The sequence below is a fragment of the Halyomorpha halys genome, unplaced genomic scaffold, assembly GCF_000696795.3.
Source record: "Halyomorpha halys isolate HHAL.00 unplaced genomic scaffold, Hhal_1.1 Scaffold90.1, whole genome shotgun sequence".
Lineage (NCBI taxonomy): Eukaryota > Metazoa > Arthropoda > Insecta > Hemiptera > Pentatomidae > Halyomorpha > Halyomorpha halys.
Window position 1 is genome coordinate 400,556 of NW_027109220.1, and position 17,173 is coordinate 417,728.

Here is a 17,173-nt window from a genome sequence, read left to right on the forward strand (position 1 = left end):
TTTTTATTTTTAAATAGCACATTTGTACATTCTGTTTATGGTTAATTTTGATCACTTTTAAACCTTATTAGAGAGCCAGGTTTGGTATGTTAATAATACATACCCTAAGAATAATAATCATATGTATTTCTTGTCAGTGTAACTTTACAAAATAACTCTATTGAATTTGATGACCATTACTTCTTAGAATGTAGGTTTCTAGAAAAACTAAAAAAGGTAAGTAAATGAATTTTTTTTAGGCTGTAAAATTTTCAAAATTGTTAATTTTCAAAATTCATTGGAATTATTTTTAGTAATTAAAATTATCAATTTTTCAATCATATCACAACTTTTGATTTTCACTCATATAAGAGATGAATGAATTACTAACTTGTCCTTTTTACTTCACCCTCAACTTGACAAGTAGGTTTAAGGGGCCCATAGTAATATTTATTTGTTACATTTTGTTCTTCTAAACTAATTTATTTTTATTTTAACCATTTCCATACGAACAAATAAGCACATTAATGTATGCATTATATTTATCATATGAGTTAATATAAAAAGTAGAGAAATAATTGTAACTTGGTCTGGCCGACCCACCAGTTATGTTATATAATCAAGATCCCCAGTTAAGTTTTTTAAAAGTAGTATATTTAATTGATACAATAATAATGATTACAAAATTATAAATTATTACAAATACAAACTTTCGAACTAGGGTAAGAGTGACAAAACTGGATTTGAGATAGATAATGCACATGGGGTGAGAAGATGAAGCAGGATATATAGGGGAGCCTGGTAGGTTCTGAGACTTATCTACAATAAGGGGATGCAAGAGGGGTTAAGGTAATGCCTTTGGAAGCAGGAGTCATTATCTATGGAGATGGATTACTATGAAGTATTTGATAACAAACTGAAAAGGATACATTGTGGTATGTATACCCTGTAAGAGAGCAGAAGCCCTGTGTTTTCGCCATTGAAATTGTAATATATATTTAGTTTTTAAATATTTTTTTAATTAGGAAATGTTAGTAACAAAATGTAATTTAAACTAAATTTTTAATGGCACCAAATGAATTCCCACAAATACAAAGAAGACATGTTACCATGTTATGATGGTATAATATGAGTATGTAATATGAGCCAATATTAGTCCAGCGAACTAATCCTCCACAACTTTAACTGGCTGGTGACTGCAGCAGTGCCGGTTCGAATCCAGCAAGGAAAGTTGAATTTTATTTCATTACATTACATTTCATATGAACCAACACATCATATGAAATGTAATCTTGACCCCCTCCCCCCGCCATGGTTGGAATAGAGTGGTGACTTATAGATAACTCCCTCCTTCCCCCCCACCACGTTTGTCAGAAATAACTTGGAAGGGGGTCATAAAAAACCAAGTTATGGTGCAAGGTTACTATGGTCGAACTTACTAATATGTAACTGCCGAGTTCATCCTGCAATCCTTACAGCGCTATACATACGCCATTCACATAGCGAAATTAGTTGTGCTTAGTTATGATAAATAAGATTTAGTATCATGCACTGATTGTGCACAAAAAGAAAAGCTTTCCGGATATAAATATATACACAGACTTGAAAGGCGTCGGTGAGAGAGGTGAATCAGATTTTGCTATCAACAAGCCATGTTTCAAACATCTGCACTTTTGCATACAAGCAGAAATGTTGCAGCAAGCGCATGCAAAAGGGAAGCATGAAAACTCATCAATGATTGTGAGAATGTAGATGTTTCTGATTTTTTATGAAATGTGTCCCTTAAAATCAATATTAATTCGCTCAAAAGGTGATGTAGCTTTCCCAAGAGTTCCAGAGCTTTTCCGAAATCTAAAGCGTCACAAATCGGACAGTTGGTAGTCATTTTCCTGACTTTCTCAAATAAATAAGGGAGGCTCTTTAGTTTGTGCCAATGATACATGCGAGTTATATATACCTGGGTGGCATAGCGATTGATTTAGTTGAAATATTTTAGTAACACTGACGGTTTTATGATCTAAGATCCGGAGAGATTTTCAGCTTTTGTATTTTACCCACGAAGACGATAAATTATGTCGTACACGAATGGTGCCAACTTTAATCGCTATTTATTTTCTCAATTTTTATCTTAGTCGCATGTGTTTGATGGAAAATGAAACCCAAGGCTTTCTGATCTGTGATTAGCTGGAAATGTTTCCCAAGAAAAAACGTCCTCCAATGTCTTAATGACTCGACAATAGCTGGATTCCCATTTTTATCAATGGGTATCCACTTATTGCTGGTTTTTTCAGCGAAATGGAAAATAATGCTATCGGTCATCCATCTGAGCTAAGAGTGGTAGCCAAGGCAAATCTTGAAGCATCAGTTTCTACTACCAGAGGGCAAGATTCATCAATAGTTGTGACTACTGATTCAGCAATCTCCTTTTAATTCAGGTGAAGTCTCAGAACGAATTGGAAATGTACGACAATCAATTAATTTTCTGATCTTGTCAGAAAATCGAGGAATGCATTTCGAATAATGAGTCATGTGGCATTGACATTTTGGCATGAGGCGAGAACGGTCTGGCTTGATTGAATAGTAGAAGATGCCTGAAAAGGTTTATCATTGTTAGGCCGAAATTGCCTGTTTCATTGTTGACCTATCAAGAACCAATCATACTACAACTGTCACATAATTACTTGGAAATTTCAGGTTTTACCGGAATATACCTTTTAATTTTTAGTCCAAAGAGTAGCAGATGCCACGGATACGCGGCCTTTGGGTTATTTGAATTTTAGGTTTTGTAATGAAGTCGTGATTAACAAAACTATTCAAACTCCACCTGTGGTGTGCACCAGGGAACGACAAGGAGCTCCATCAATGGCACCCACAACTGCTTGGCACAATTGAGGTAAGAAACTGTTTTAAATTAAGGTAATAATTTCAGCTGAGGTTGGTTTGCCTTTTTGGATAACGACAGACCGTAATTTCCTTTTATTCTGCAGTTACAGGGCAAGAGGAACGAGGATGGCGATCGAAACTATAGAAATAGTAGTTTTATTTTTACCGCACAGTATTACAAACGCCATCGGGATAATCACAATTTTCTGTCCCTTTGTCTGGTATAGCAGTGCTGGTGCTTGCACAGGCAAGTTCATCAGTCCCAGGAGTTTAACCAATTGCTTGTTATTGAACCAATTCAAGTCTTTATCCTTCAAGCATCCACTGCCGATTTGGGGTGACAGTAGCTCATTGATCAATTAGTCCCAATATATTGTTTTTTTTTTCCCTAAGTAGTAACTAACTTAATGTTAAAATCTCTGCCCAATAGTTTTAAGGCCTGAAAATGTTCAATAATGCCCACTCCTTGCTGTAGTTTTCGAACAGGCTGCAGATGGCGAGCGAATATTTCACTGTTTGGTTTCAGATATACGTCTTTAAGAGTTTCCATTGCACAATCATACATTAGGTTTTCACTCATTAACTCATAAACATTATAATATAAGAAATGTATGAGTATTTCAACTTTTTCAGCATCTTCCAGCGGTTGTACAGAAACATTTACAAAATTTTTAAATGTTAACCAATGAGTGAATTATTTACCATCAGTACTAGTTACTTTACTAACTAAGTTATTAGTAAAGTAACTAATCACTACTAATTACTAATTTTCTGGTTTCAAAAACTTCATCACGATAATATATTATTAATAACAGTTTTATGATTTACAAACTGAATGTATGATCCAGTATAAAGGTTTTTATTTAGTAATTAACAGTGTTTATTTTATCACCACAACTAGTAAATAAATAGTTTTTATTAGAATTAATACAGTAATTAGGTGCACTATTTCGTTTCATCACTCTTTTGTCGTATGTTATACTTCCTAAAATATGACTTTTTTTCAAAATCGATATCACGATAACTATTATATATCACGATATTAAATTTTTGCCTGATTCAAGATATTATCAAGTAGAATTTCCTGAAGACAATAAAAAAAAAAATTAGATCAATCAACTTTAACTTTTCCAAAATTAGATCAATCAACTTTAACTTTTCCAAAATTAGATCAGTCAACTTTAACTTTTCCAAAATATTTGACAGCTAAATAGCACCAAATTTGTAGAATGATTCAGCTGATGATGGTATTGATATTTTTATTTGGGAAGTTGGATATTACTGGATAATATTTGCTTATAATTTCAAATAAAAGTATTAGTATCTCAATTCGATCCTTGTCCTATTTCTAATACGTAAATGTCTGAGTAAATTTCGGTCGCTTCAATCTGTTTTGAGAAATACTCGGCACCCCATCCAAGGTCGGCGGTAGTAATGAGAACCCTTGATGCATGGGAATGAGAATTTGTAAACTTCAACTTGAAAACTTTGGTCTTAAACTAAGAGCTTGCTTAATCTAGTTAGATAGGCGTGTTACGAGGGGAGCAAGAAGTTCGACTACAATCCACCATAGCGTAGCACCTCGAGCCTCACTGAAGCTCTCAAATTTATATATTAGTGTATTTTATAAAAATATATTGTTATTTTTACATATTTTTAATTTTGATACATATTACTTAGCAATGTCACTAAAATCATACATAAATGATGCCAAAATAACGCACGAAACTACCTCAAGCACATAAGATAAGACCGCTTCTCGGTCACAGCCGTATGCACTAGGCCTATAAATAAGAGTCTTAAAGAACCTCTAAAAGATTTGAAAAAAAAAGCAAAAAAACATAGATCCACAGCCTCAACTTGAGATAGTTTCGGTTAATAGTCGATCCTAATTTCTTAATGCAAGCACCTTCCTGCATGACTCTGGTGGCTAGCTATCCTCCAGGTCTGAATTCCTCCCTCGTGTTTATCGGAATAGTACCCGGTAGAACAAGGTTACCATCCTCTGAGATATAGCGGTTGTCACTCGTTAGTCTCATCCTATCGAGTCATCTTCCTTGTCAAGTACCTTACCTTATATAACTGAATATGCATTGTCGAGGCCTTCTGGACAAGCAGAATAGTCAAGAGAATAACCCACCTCAACAGGTGGGTATTTAAAAATAGCAAACTTCAAAAAATCTTTGATCGGAAGCAAAACCGTTAAATTACAACAATATTGACATTCCAAAATAATGATCGTAAGTAATGATAATCATTAATATCCACCCCTGAAAATTATCTTTTTACCTTGAAAGCCGAACAGTGACTGTTAGTAGGAGGCAAAAAATGGTTTTGGCGAGTTTAAGCAGGGTTTCTCGCACACAGTTATCACTTTGGTTTGTCGAAGTAGCCTAGAGGTAGTTAGTCCGACTCCAATGGGTAATGTGAGGTACTCTATACCTGAAGGCCCCGACAATGTGTGCTCAAACAGGTTAGGAGATGAATGGACAGGATGATTCTCACGGGTTCGAGTCGTAAGTTCTCGAAAGATGGAAACTTCGCTCTTCAGGGTACGAGTCTGCAGGCCTGGAGGGGAATGCAAGTCCTGACTGGGTACGAACGATATGAAAGTGTTGAGATAAATTGTTTTATTGCATTTTGTCGATTGTTATATTCATTGAAAGATTTGTGCGTGTTGTCTAAAGTTTTTTTTATTCGGTTGACACTGGCAACACTGCTAATTGTAACCTACCTTGCTGCTACGGACTATGTTGATTAACCAAGCTCATGCCTTCATGGTGTTTTGTTATGTGCTTATATGTAATGAGGCTTTTTATAATTATATTCAACTTTTATCGACTCTGCTAGTTTTTATTTAACCCATTTACTTCAATAGAAAGAAGGTACTAAAAGAAGGAGAAATCCAGAGAAGGCAGAGTAAAATAATAAACAAATATACATTTTCAAAAATTAGCACAAGAATGTAATGATCTACAATGTATATCGCTTTTAGCTGCCTCCTAAGACGGGAACTTCTCTGAAGCGGAAATTCGTACTGAGGTCTTCCAGTTTGCCCCTGGTCAACTGTCTGGGCTATTAAACACTATTGAGAGATGCTACGTGTGAGACAGTAGCTATCATAGGGTCAGAAGATTAATTGTAATCTTTGTTAATTCAAATGATTCAATTATGGAATATTACAATATCTTATATAGTTGTTACATGAGTGAAATTAAAGTATATACAAGGAATAAGTTATTGATTGATAAACTGCTTTTAAAATAATTATGAATTCATTTCTGACACCAGCATTCCTTCTATTTTTATAAGGTTTACTAATGAAAAGATCGTATCAGAGTGAAGAAGTTTTAACCAAAACTGATTTCGTTATGTGCGGTTTTAGTGAAAATTGATTGTTTGAGACCAAAAAATGAAAAACCTATTGAAGGTAACGAATTTCTTTTAATGGATATTATAAATAGAGGAAAGAAGAACATAACAAAACAACAACACAAAAATTGTTGATAAGACTCAGCACTTTTTTTCCATTTCATTTCGCTTAAATTAAATACTCCAGTATCGCAGTAACAGACGTTTTTCTGAGAGCCATCCATAAGTGTGGTGGGTGGAAGTAAAAAAAACACTGAACAGGTTATTAGGTCTTCCTACTCAAATAATGTTGTTAATAATTTCGACAGTGGCAAACCTATTTCAAACAGTCTCTTTGCTAACGTCGAATATTGCCGCAGAAGACGTGTTAATAATCTTGCCACCACAAAAGTTTTAATCAAAACTTATTTCGCTACAGGAGAAGGTAATAGCAATCAAACCCCTTTGAGAACACAAGCAAGAAATTCGGATGAAGAATTTTTGTTAGTGAATATTAAGAACAGGAATGAGAATAACAGAATAAAAAAAAAAAAACGCCAATAAGTCACATCTCTGACGGCAGGCTGCAATGTTACTATAATTGATATTTTCCTGAGTATCACCTGCTATCTGACATTATCTTCTTTGTAGACAAATAGCTCTTTGGTTGATAAAGTACCGGTAAGATATGAATTAATTTTTATCTACAAGTAGTACTTAACAGGTTCTAAACACTTATACGTTATCTGAGTTTCCTTCATATTAAAAAAAAGATGGACAAAGAAGAAATTGTTGCAATTCCTAATTATGGATGGAAAATTAAGTTGAACCATGTATTTAGTCAAAAAAGAAGTCAATTCCGTTTTTATTCCCTCCGACAGATCTTCTCTCTGTTGCCCCTTGTATTCAGGTAATCATAAATACAAACTCAAATAATAAGATAAGAAACTAGAGATTTCATATTATTTCTAAAATAAATTCATCTCATCATGTTGACTTATTATTTGTTTACAAAATGTCATTCTTGATGTAGCCCTTTTAAGTCATCACCTGTACTGAATTATATTATCTACTTATGTTTTTGTAATGATTAGTTATTGGGGTAATAATTTAGCATATGGTTTCTTTATAGTCACCACGGTTTTAATGTATATGCTTTCTAATGATTAATTTCTATTAGTTTCCCTATAGATATTTTCAACTGACTTAATTGTGAATGACAAATGAATTAATTAAAGTTCATTTATGTTTAGTTTAAACCATACCCGTATCCAAATGTTTACTAACTGCTGTATTACAAAATAAAAACACTTTTGTGTGGTATCATTTTGGAAAATGTTTTTTTGTTTCTTCCTTTTTTTTTCTTCTTTTTTTTAAAACTTGTTTTTTCCCTACTAGTTATTTGTCCCATACACCGAAAACATCTATTAATATAGTGGTCCCAGAAAAGTTTAAATAATTGTAGACAATGGAATAGCACATAGTTTGAGTTACTATTATTCATAGAAATGCCAAGTAGTCTAGTTAACTCAGTGGTTCTGAGCTATTCTGATTTTCAACAGAATAGAGTATTGAACATTGAAACATTCTCACTTTTTCAGTACTATTATATCTATTTAATATGAGAATACAATCCAACATAGAATGTTATATCAAATGTCATTTACAAATATTATTTTTAACATCTTGTATAAACCAACACTAATGTTTAATCTGGATCTACACAAACTAATAGAAGCAATTAGTTCTATTTTATTTGATTTAGGTGAACTGACAATTCGAAAAAATACTTTCTAGACTTTAAGAAAAAAGAATACCAACCTGCTATTTCATCACTACTTCACTTCATTTTGTGCAGGAGATGAAAATACCATTCTCCTCTTTTTTTCTATGAAATTTAGGGCATAAAAGAAGATAATTAATACCTCATTTATTGATTTCACAAACATCATTGTCTGTAACTAGCAATTGAGAATCCCACTTGTCATAGTTAAGAGGTCCTAATAGGGAATATTGAAAGAAGAAGAAATATTTGTTTTCTATGGCCATCCTGGTCACTCTCTAATCCCCTAAAAATTTCCATTGTGGCTAGGGAAAGACAAATCAACCATTTTTCATCTATACAATCAAGAGATATTTCACAAATAAATAATGCTAAGCATAGAGAGGTTCTGAAAGACTACAAAACTATTAAATATATAAAACATAGTTCTTATTTGTATTTATTGTATTGAGCATTTGGGGAGTGACTACTAATAAAAACTCCCACAAATTTTTCATTCTTTTTCACACCTGTAACCATCTGAAGAGGAAGAACAATATAACGAAGGAGACCAATTATTTTCTGCCTCCTATTAGTGCCTTCTAATCGCCTTTCAGCTAAAAACTTTTCTTTTTTGAAAGTATATTGGTAGGAATTTCAAATATAGGCTAGGCCGTGAGCAAAAACTGTGTGACTGAGGCAAATATATGGTGGCTGTTGTGTCCCATCTAAAATTCAAATTTCAATTTATAACAATACTTAAAAGAATGCTAAAAAGATAGCAGACAATTTTTCTTAGGTTCATTTCAAAAGAAACTTGTACCATTGACTAGTGAAATGCCTGCCTCAGCTTTGTGGCAGTGATTGGTACTGATGAAACAAGTTTTACATTTGTTATAACTAGATAATTATTAATAATTAGAACCTCAAAGTGAAAAGGAAATGTTTGCCTCAACCAAATTATTAACATACAAATGAAATCAATCACATTCAGATGAATGATTATTCTTAAAAAGCTCTGTTACTGAAAATAGCTCTAAAATTGGAGAACGGCTCAGTTATTCTTCTCTGTTCAAGTTCTGACAACTTGGTCGGGTTTGGATTTCTACTTGATCTGATGTGTGAATTGAATTGTCACTACTTTTTTTATACATTTTTGTTCTCCAATTCTTTTTTAGGTATATTATTTATTATATAAAACTGTGGTTTCATGGATCTAAACCTAACATGGATTTTCTCAGAGCTGCTCCGATACTTCCTTATAAAGGTATGCAAGGTTTTTTGAGTTATGATAGTTAATTGAGTAATTTATTTCTATATACTGTAATTTGGTTTTAGTATAATGTTCCATTTTAATCCTAAATAGAATAAAAGTATGTTCTTTGGGTAATTTACTTGTGACATTCATAAAACCATATTATAATTTAATTCTGCTTATTAAGCTTTTTCTTTTTTATTACTCCAAAATTATGTTCTCATAATACATTAAAACAAAACAAAAAATATTATAATTGATATCTAATAATTAAAGAAGGGACTTGGATCATAATAATTTGATATATTAATTAAGTAAAGTTTTCTGTTAAATATATGTTTTCCAGGCTCGATTTCTGGATTAGGGTTGCCAGAAAGATAACTTTTGGAAGGGGTGGTGGTATTCCAAATATTGGCCTGAAAAAAACAATTTTAAATCAGAGGTGATCACCCCTCCCCCTAGGCCTAAGGGGTCCCCCCTCCCTCCCCCAAGACCTTGTGGGTCATCTACCCCCCCCCTCCCCACATACACACACAAAGATTCACCTTTCCCCTCCTCGAAATATATAATAATGACTTTTCTTCTTAGGTGTTGCAATTGTCGAATACAGTTAAACCATCAGACAATGGTCAATATCTGAATGAAAAATCAATGCATTTATATTTAAATTTAGTAATAAGTAATCCAAACCATTTTTTTTTTATTAAAGATAAAGTCAAATTGACTTTTTGGGTTAGATTAATATAATTTTCTGTTATAAAAGTTTATATAATTGTTTTCAAGTTACATTTACATTATTTTAACCCTCCCCAAAACTTGATTTTGCAACTACCACGCCCTCCCCCCAAATTTTTAAAGGCATAGACTGCGCTATTACACTCCAGTATAAATGATCTTACTATCTGCGAATGGTTCTTTTATGTGAAGTGCGACTATTAGGGGATCATATGTATGATTAAATAAATGTTTTTAAATCTCGTATTTTTTTCCCCCAAAAGTACCCGAAACGCAGTTCAGTGGGTCGAACAGTAAAATTGGAAATTTGAACAAATAATGTAAGTTAAAATATTGAAATTTTTGTTTACGAATTACAAACAATAGATCATTGTTAATCTTTTGGATTTTTTTGTCATAATTAACGATTTTATAAATAAACCCCTATAACATTCTCTAAGTAGGCCTGTAAATATTGACTATTGTCATTAATATTTTTTTTTAGTTACTTCAATAAAATGTTTGTATAAACCTTATTTTATTTCATTACATCATGATTGTGGCAGGAATTTAAAATCTAATTGAATATAACACAGACATTGTTGAAGTTTTAAACGTAAGGTTTCATAGTTTTTAAATTTACGAAAATCGCTCACGGTCACCCATGAAAACCTCGGTCGGTATATTCCCTATACATTTTTTTTTCGAATGGCTGTGTATAATATTATGATTTAAAGAAAGTTATGGAATTAAAAATATTGGACAAAAAAAAATATCAATCAAATTTAAGCATCTATTTCTGAAAAAATAAATGAAATCACTTTTGTAAAATAAAATAATACTTAAGAAACAAAAAAAAAATCTTAATGCAATAATTTTAAAATATACAAATACTGGTTAATGATTAATGATAATGTGATTAATTATAGTGTTCTTGGTAAAAATACCAAGAACACTATAATGAGAAAAAATACTTGGAAAAATAATGAAAAAAAATACAATTAGTTTATAGTTTACGTACGTGGCGTAGTGCAGCAAGACGTGGGGTGTAAAGGGGCCGCTACATGTTGGCCAAGCCATGGCGAACTCGGACATGCGCGAGCATGTGGATGGGTGGCTTGTACGAGTTTGCCTAAGCTCGTTGCCGATCCGTCGAGAGTCGGTTTTTTGGACACAGATCAAAGGGGTTCCTGAGAGCGCTCGTGTAGCATCTCCACCATTGTTCTTTGTCTAGTTGCAACTCAGAGCTGATAGGACGTTGAAGGTGTTACTTTATATAATAAGTTTTATATTTAATCTTAGTTATTTTTATTTAATCTGCTTTCAATTTCTTTTTTTGTAATAAAAATAATATAATCCCAGTGCAATAGCTGAAACCACTTGTACGTCCGTTATGCCTGCCTCTCTGAAAAGCACTGACATGTGGATGGACCGCTCTTTGTTTAGCGAGCATTTGTACAAGCCTCCGATTCGTGGCGAGCGGCCATCATGGATCCGCCTTTAAGGGGCCTCTACATGTTGGCTAAGCCATGGCGAACTCAGACATGCGCGAGCATGTGGATGGGTGGCTTGTACGAGTTTGCCTAAGCTCGTTGCCAATCCGCCGAGAGTCGGTTTTTTGGACACATCAAAGGGGTTCGGTCAGAGCGCTCGTGTAGCATCTCCACCATCGTTCTTTGTCTAGTTGCAACTGAGAGCTGTTAAGAGGTTAAAGGTGTTTGTTGGTACTTTTTATAATAAATTTTATATTTAATTTCCTTTCATTTTCTTTTTTTTGTAATAAAAATAATATAATCCCAGTGCAATGGCTGAAACCATTTGTATGTCCACCATGCTTGCCTCTCTGAATAACACTGACATGTGGATGGACCGCTCTTTGTTTAGCCAGCATTTGTACAAGCCTCCGATTCGTGGCGAGCGGCCAACATGGATCCGCCTTTAGATGTAGTATTAGCGGTGTTCGACACTGGGGCAATAACAGGCGCTGCGTGAACGATTGGGAACTATGGAACTGCTTTCCTGATATACTCTTTATTTACCAGTTCTTGACACAAATGAAAATTGCAAAACAGTCGAGGTCAGTAATATTAAAGATTATAATAATAATAATAATAATATTAGAGAACACTCTAAAGTGTTCTGAAATGTTAGTGATTTTTTTAATATTACTGACCTCGACTGTTTTGCAATTTTCATTTGTGTCAAGAACTGGGGATGGTCGGTGGAAATTCTCTCCGGCTAAGTCCGATAGACCCACTGTTTTTTTTTAGTTCACAAATACCACAAACAATAATGGATACTCCTGATGTAAAACGATCATTATCCGGAAGTAAAACAGTCTCCTGTTCGGGTCTCCAGGTGGGGACTGCTTCAAGGGATTCATGGCGCAAGTTGAAAATTAGACATTTTTATTTCTTATTATTTTCAAATAATAGGGATCTGGAACGTAATAAGTTTGAATTCCACTGATAGGTTAAAATATCTGGCAAACGAGGTTAAGGGAAGTACACTATTTGGTACTGAGGGAGCAGTCATTTTTTTTAGGAACTGGGTTCCTGATTAGGAATAGATTCCTTTCCGCGTTGAGGTATGTAAAGTTTTTTAATGATAAGATATCTGTGGCAATATTTCAGGGACACTGGTTTAAAGTTGCGCTGATAAATATTCATTCCCCAACGAAAGACAGTGATGAGGAGGTTTAAAGCGAATTTTATTAATATAAATTTGAGAAAGTGTACGATAAATTACCGCGAAACTGCACGAAAATAATATTAGGACATGCGAATTCAAAGGTCGTAAGAGAAGAAGTATATTATCCTATGATCTGTTAGCAATGTTTGCACGAATATAGTAATGATGATGGAATACGGCTAATAAACTTTCCGGTCTTGAAAAACCTAATAATCAAAAGTACAACTTTAAACAAAAGGATATTCACAAATATACCTGGACATTACCGGATACGAAAAACCTAAATCATATCGATCAAGTCTAGGTACAACATAGATGGCAAAATAGTATATTAATGTGAGATCTTATAGGGGACAGGATTTGGTTCAGATTATGAACTAGTAATAGCGATAATTCGATAAAAACTTGAATAAAAGATACATAATATCAGTGTCTGTTCCGAAAATTTCAATATAGAGAAACTAAAGAACCTTTTAATTAGAAATCAATCCGCGCTCGAAATCAAAAATAGATTTCAAGCCTTAGAACCTTTTGATGAGGATTGTGAAGATATTAAGAAATCGTGAGAAGGAATCAGAGATAACATTAAAGAGGCGGTCAATTGTGTCTTGGGAAAAGAAAAAAGTAAAAAGTACAAATCTTGGTTCGATGAAAATTGTCTTAAAATGTGCGAACAAAGAAAAACCGGTAAGTCTGAAACTTGCAATAATCATAGAAAAAACATATCCACCATAGTGGTAGAAATATGAGATAAAATCATAATATTCTAGCTAATTCGACAGATATATTGGATATTAAGAATTTAGAGGGATACAAAACACCGAATTTACCCGGTAAATATAATTGCAAGCATTGCGGAAAATAAGATGAGCGTGTAAGTTTGTAGGGCTTAGTAAGGAACGGATCTATAAAATGTTAATAAATACTGAACCGACGGATAAACGTCCGAGGGGCAGACAGAAGCGTAGTAGGTGAGTGGATTACGTCAAGACTAATCGGGCAGATTTGGGTTTAAACGGTTGTCACTAGATGGGTGTGTGTAGAGAACGACTGGTTGTATCGGGATCGCACTTCGGGTTCACTAAACCTTTATTATTATTATTATTGATAATTTCAGTCATTTTGCAAGTTTTGGGGTTTCAAACGAGTGCAACAGCCATCTTTTTAGGCGGCATCTGTCTTCGTCTGGTAGGGAGAAAAATATAAAAACCGCTAAAAACATCCCTAAGCTCTCTTCATACTAGTCTGACTAGAGTCCAGAGACAAGCCACTCGTTCGGTAGAAATCGGCTCCATTTGCTTTTGCTCGTCCGTAAATAAGTTCTGATATTAAGTAAAATCAATTTTTACTTATAAGTTAACGATATCCACAATAATTAAAAAAAAAAAAGTGTTGATAGTATCAGGGCAGTAGAATTGTAGCAGACCACTCGTTTTCCTCGTCTCACACCCTGTTCCCTTATCTGTATCCCAATCCATTTCAATAATTAATTAATTTTTGATGAATTTTATTGCTTAGAATAGATTTTTATATTACATTAAAACCCATTTTTTCTTACTATTCATTAAACTATTAGTTGTTGATTTATTAGTCATGTACGTTTTAAGTAAAAATAAGTTCTGATATAGAGCAAAATCCCATTTTTACTTAATAGTTAATAATAGTCACAATTTAAAAAAAAAAAAATGTAAGGACAACAAAAAATATATAACCCTAAATGTATTAAATTTATTTTTATAACTGAAAATATCATACTAAACTATGTTAACCACCGACGAGCGCGAGGCGCGATGCATCATTGCTTAGTTATAATTCCTAAAGGCATAACTTAGTATGAGCAAGTCTTCACACCATTTTAAAGGTGTGGACCATGTGGGGGTCACCTGTATGCTGCCTTTTGCAGATTTAGGCGTACAGGCGGACTTCTTAGTGATAAATGACCCAGGAAGCGTTATGGTTATCTGCAGTAATGTCCCGAAAGACATCTTCGAATAAGCCGCCACCTTGCCGCAATGTGTTTTTTATGACCCTACCGAAACACACAATCTCCTTTTAAAACGAATACCTTAGACAATAAATTAAAACGATAATGTAATTGCACACTGATACTGTATATTTTATTTATTTTATGGTAGTTTATATTTTAATGCACCAAGTGTCATATAGTACAAAATGACACCATCTTTGTTACAAAAAAAGTGGGATTTCAAATCGCTGGTACTCAGTAGACGATAAATTTTTATATCTGGTTGGGACCGGAATTAACAAAGAAAAGAAATGTTACTGATAGATATTTTTATGTTATTAGTATAATATAGTTTTCATAGAAATAATGTAGTATTCACCCGGCCGCCATTCTTTATTCGATAATAACATGGCAGACGTCCACGTTTCATATCATTTTATGGGCCCAAACCTTAGTATGAAATAAGTCATGGACTTTCGGAGTATTAGTGTTATGTGGTTTTAAGGAACGGATTTTCATCCAATATAAAAATTGAAATATGTACATATATATGTAATTATATTTTCACAAATATTAGAAATATGTAAGTCGTATGGTTTATGACAATAGCCGTAAATATGAAATACTGTCATATATCACAGTATATTGTATAAAGTGACACCTTTAAAGTCCTATCAGCTCTCAGTTGCAACTAGACAAATTTTCGAAAATCAACAAAAAGCTATAATTTCAACACAAGCTCACAGATCTACAAAAACTTAAAATGTACGCACTACATTTTTTCGTTTGTCCAGTTAGATTAACAAATGGTCACTCTTTGCAGAGATTGGAAACCACTGGCAGCAAGGATTACTACATTCAACACTTATAACTCTAAAATAAGAGACCGTAAATTTGTGTTATGTCAGTGAATTTTCTTTTTTCAAATAAATCTCAGTTTTGTAATTCTTTTGTTGATTTAAGATTTCATTTTGTATATTTTTATTTACATTTATTCCTTATGTTTAAATTTTGTTTCATTTAAATAGATAAAGTAGGTAGGATTGTCACACATCACACCCAACCCTACAAAAAAATATAGTCCACTTCATTTGTCAAATATCTACCAATGGGAGTTTACAATTCCAAAAAATAAATGTTTGGGATCGCAAACTCTTTGTGGTTGAGGTGTTAACTTCATTTTTTGTTATGGTGGGTTTAACAACCAATAGAACTATGATGATTCCTTTTATTATACTAGAGAAAATTGTGTTAATTAAATGCTTATAAATTGTTTTTATGGAAATTATTAGTAGATTTCATTGGCTGTGTTTGTGATAGAATTATCTCGGTGACATTGGATTGTTTTCTTTTTTTTTATCACATTAAATTTGTATATTTTGTTTATTATTCTTATCAGAAAATGGCTTTATATTGAAGGTGTTCCTTTGGGTGGTATTGGTTGTGGGACAATTGGAACTAAATTTCAAGGAGGATTTACTAATATTCAAATGATTCCTGGCAGTTATGAATTCCCACCAATTACTTTTAATGCAGCTCAGTTCATCGTAAACATTCAAGACAAAAATAATCATACATTATACCAGAAAGTATTGTCTTGTCAAAGGTAATCTATTTGTTTTATATATATATATATATATATAGTTGACTGTAAAACTTAATTATAAGAAGGTGATCAGGGTTGCGGTCAATAAAGAACAAATAGTTTTTAACCCATCTTCTTATATTTAATATATTTATTGTATTTAATGACTGTATATTTGTTGACCTAAAAATTGAATTATTGATTAAGATTTAAAATTTCTTTTCCAATAATGCAAAAGCTAGACATTGTAAATTCCATTCTTTAAAAACGTATATTTTAAAAATTTTAATTAAAATACCAATCTATATTTTTTTCTAGTGTGTGTGTGTGTGTGTGTGTGTGTGTGTGTGCGTGCGTGCGTGCGTGAGTGCGTGTGTGTGTGTGCGTGCGTGTGTGTGAGCGCGCGTGCGTGTGTGTGTGCGTGCGTGTGTGTGTGTGCGCGCGTGTGTGCGCGCGCGCATTTTTTTTCATGAACTCAATTATCAAGGGATATTATATTTGAGAAATTTTATTGAAACATTATTTTATCATTTAAAATGTAAATTATTTGAAAGGAGTTGTGTCTTTCTGTTTCTGTGACCCTAGTTTCTATGTTCTAATCCAGTCCTGTCACTTTAAAAATCAATGGTTGTCTAGAGGTAACTTTTGGACTCTAATTTTATGTTGTTCAGAGTTTATAAATTTGGATTATTTAGCATAATCTATTTTTCCCACATGTTCATTGAATTTTAAAGTGCTTTCAACAGCATTAAAAGGCCTAAATTATATGCAACCACATATAATCCAGGAATATCTCCGAAGCCATCGACTGGATAATGCACTTAGTCATCTGATGAAGATGACAATGCACTAACTCCATTGTTCGAGATACATTTAGATTTTTTCCCAAAATTCATTTCCAGTAGAGCAGTTATGTATGGATTTGCATGCCTATTGTTTGAAATGCTTCTTTAAAAACATTGTATATTTTTAAAGTTTTAAATAAAA

General features: G+C 33.1%; 1 protein-coding gene across 1 annotated transcript in view; it reads left to right on the forward strand.

The window, feature by feature from the left end:
- Positions 1-6,907: 6,907 nt before the first annotated feature.
- The window catches only part of LOC106677182 (non-lysosomal glucosylceramidase), a 46,504-nt gene continuing 36,238 nt past the window's right edge, over positions 6,908-17,173 (forward strand). Inside the window, exons 1-3 of the mRNA XM_014414936.2 lie at positions 6,908-7,123; positions 9,154-9,242; positions 16,021-16,207. Of these exons, the coding sequence (XP_014270422.1) occupies positions 6,987-7,123; positions 9,154-9,242; positions 16,021-16,207 (413 nt within the window). The 5' untranslated portion in view covers positions 6,908-6,986. The remainder of the gene's footprint in view (positions 7,124-9,153; positions 9,243-16,020; positions 16,208-17,173) is intronic.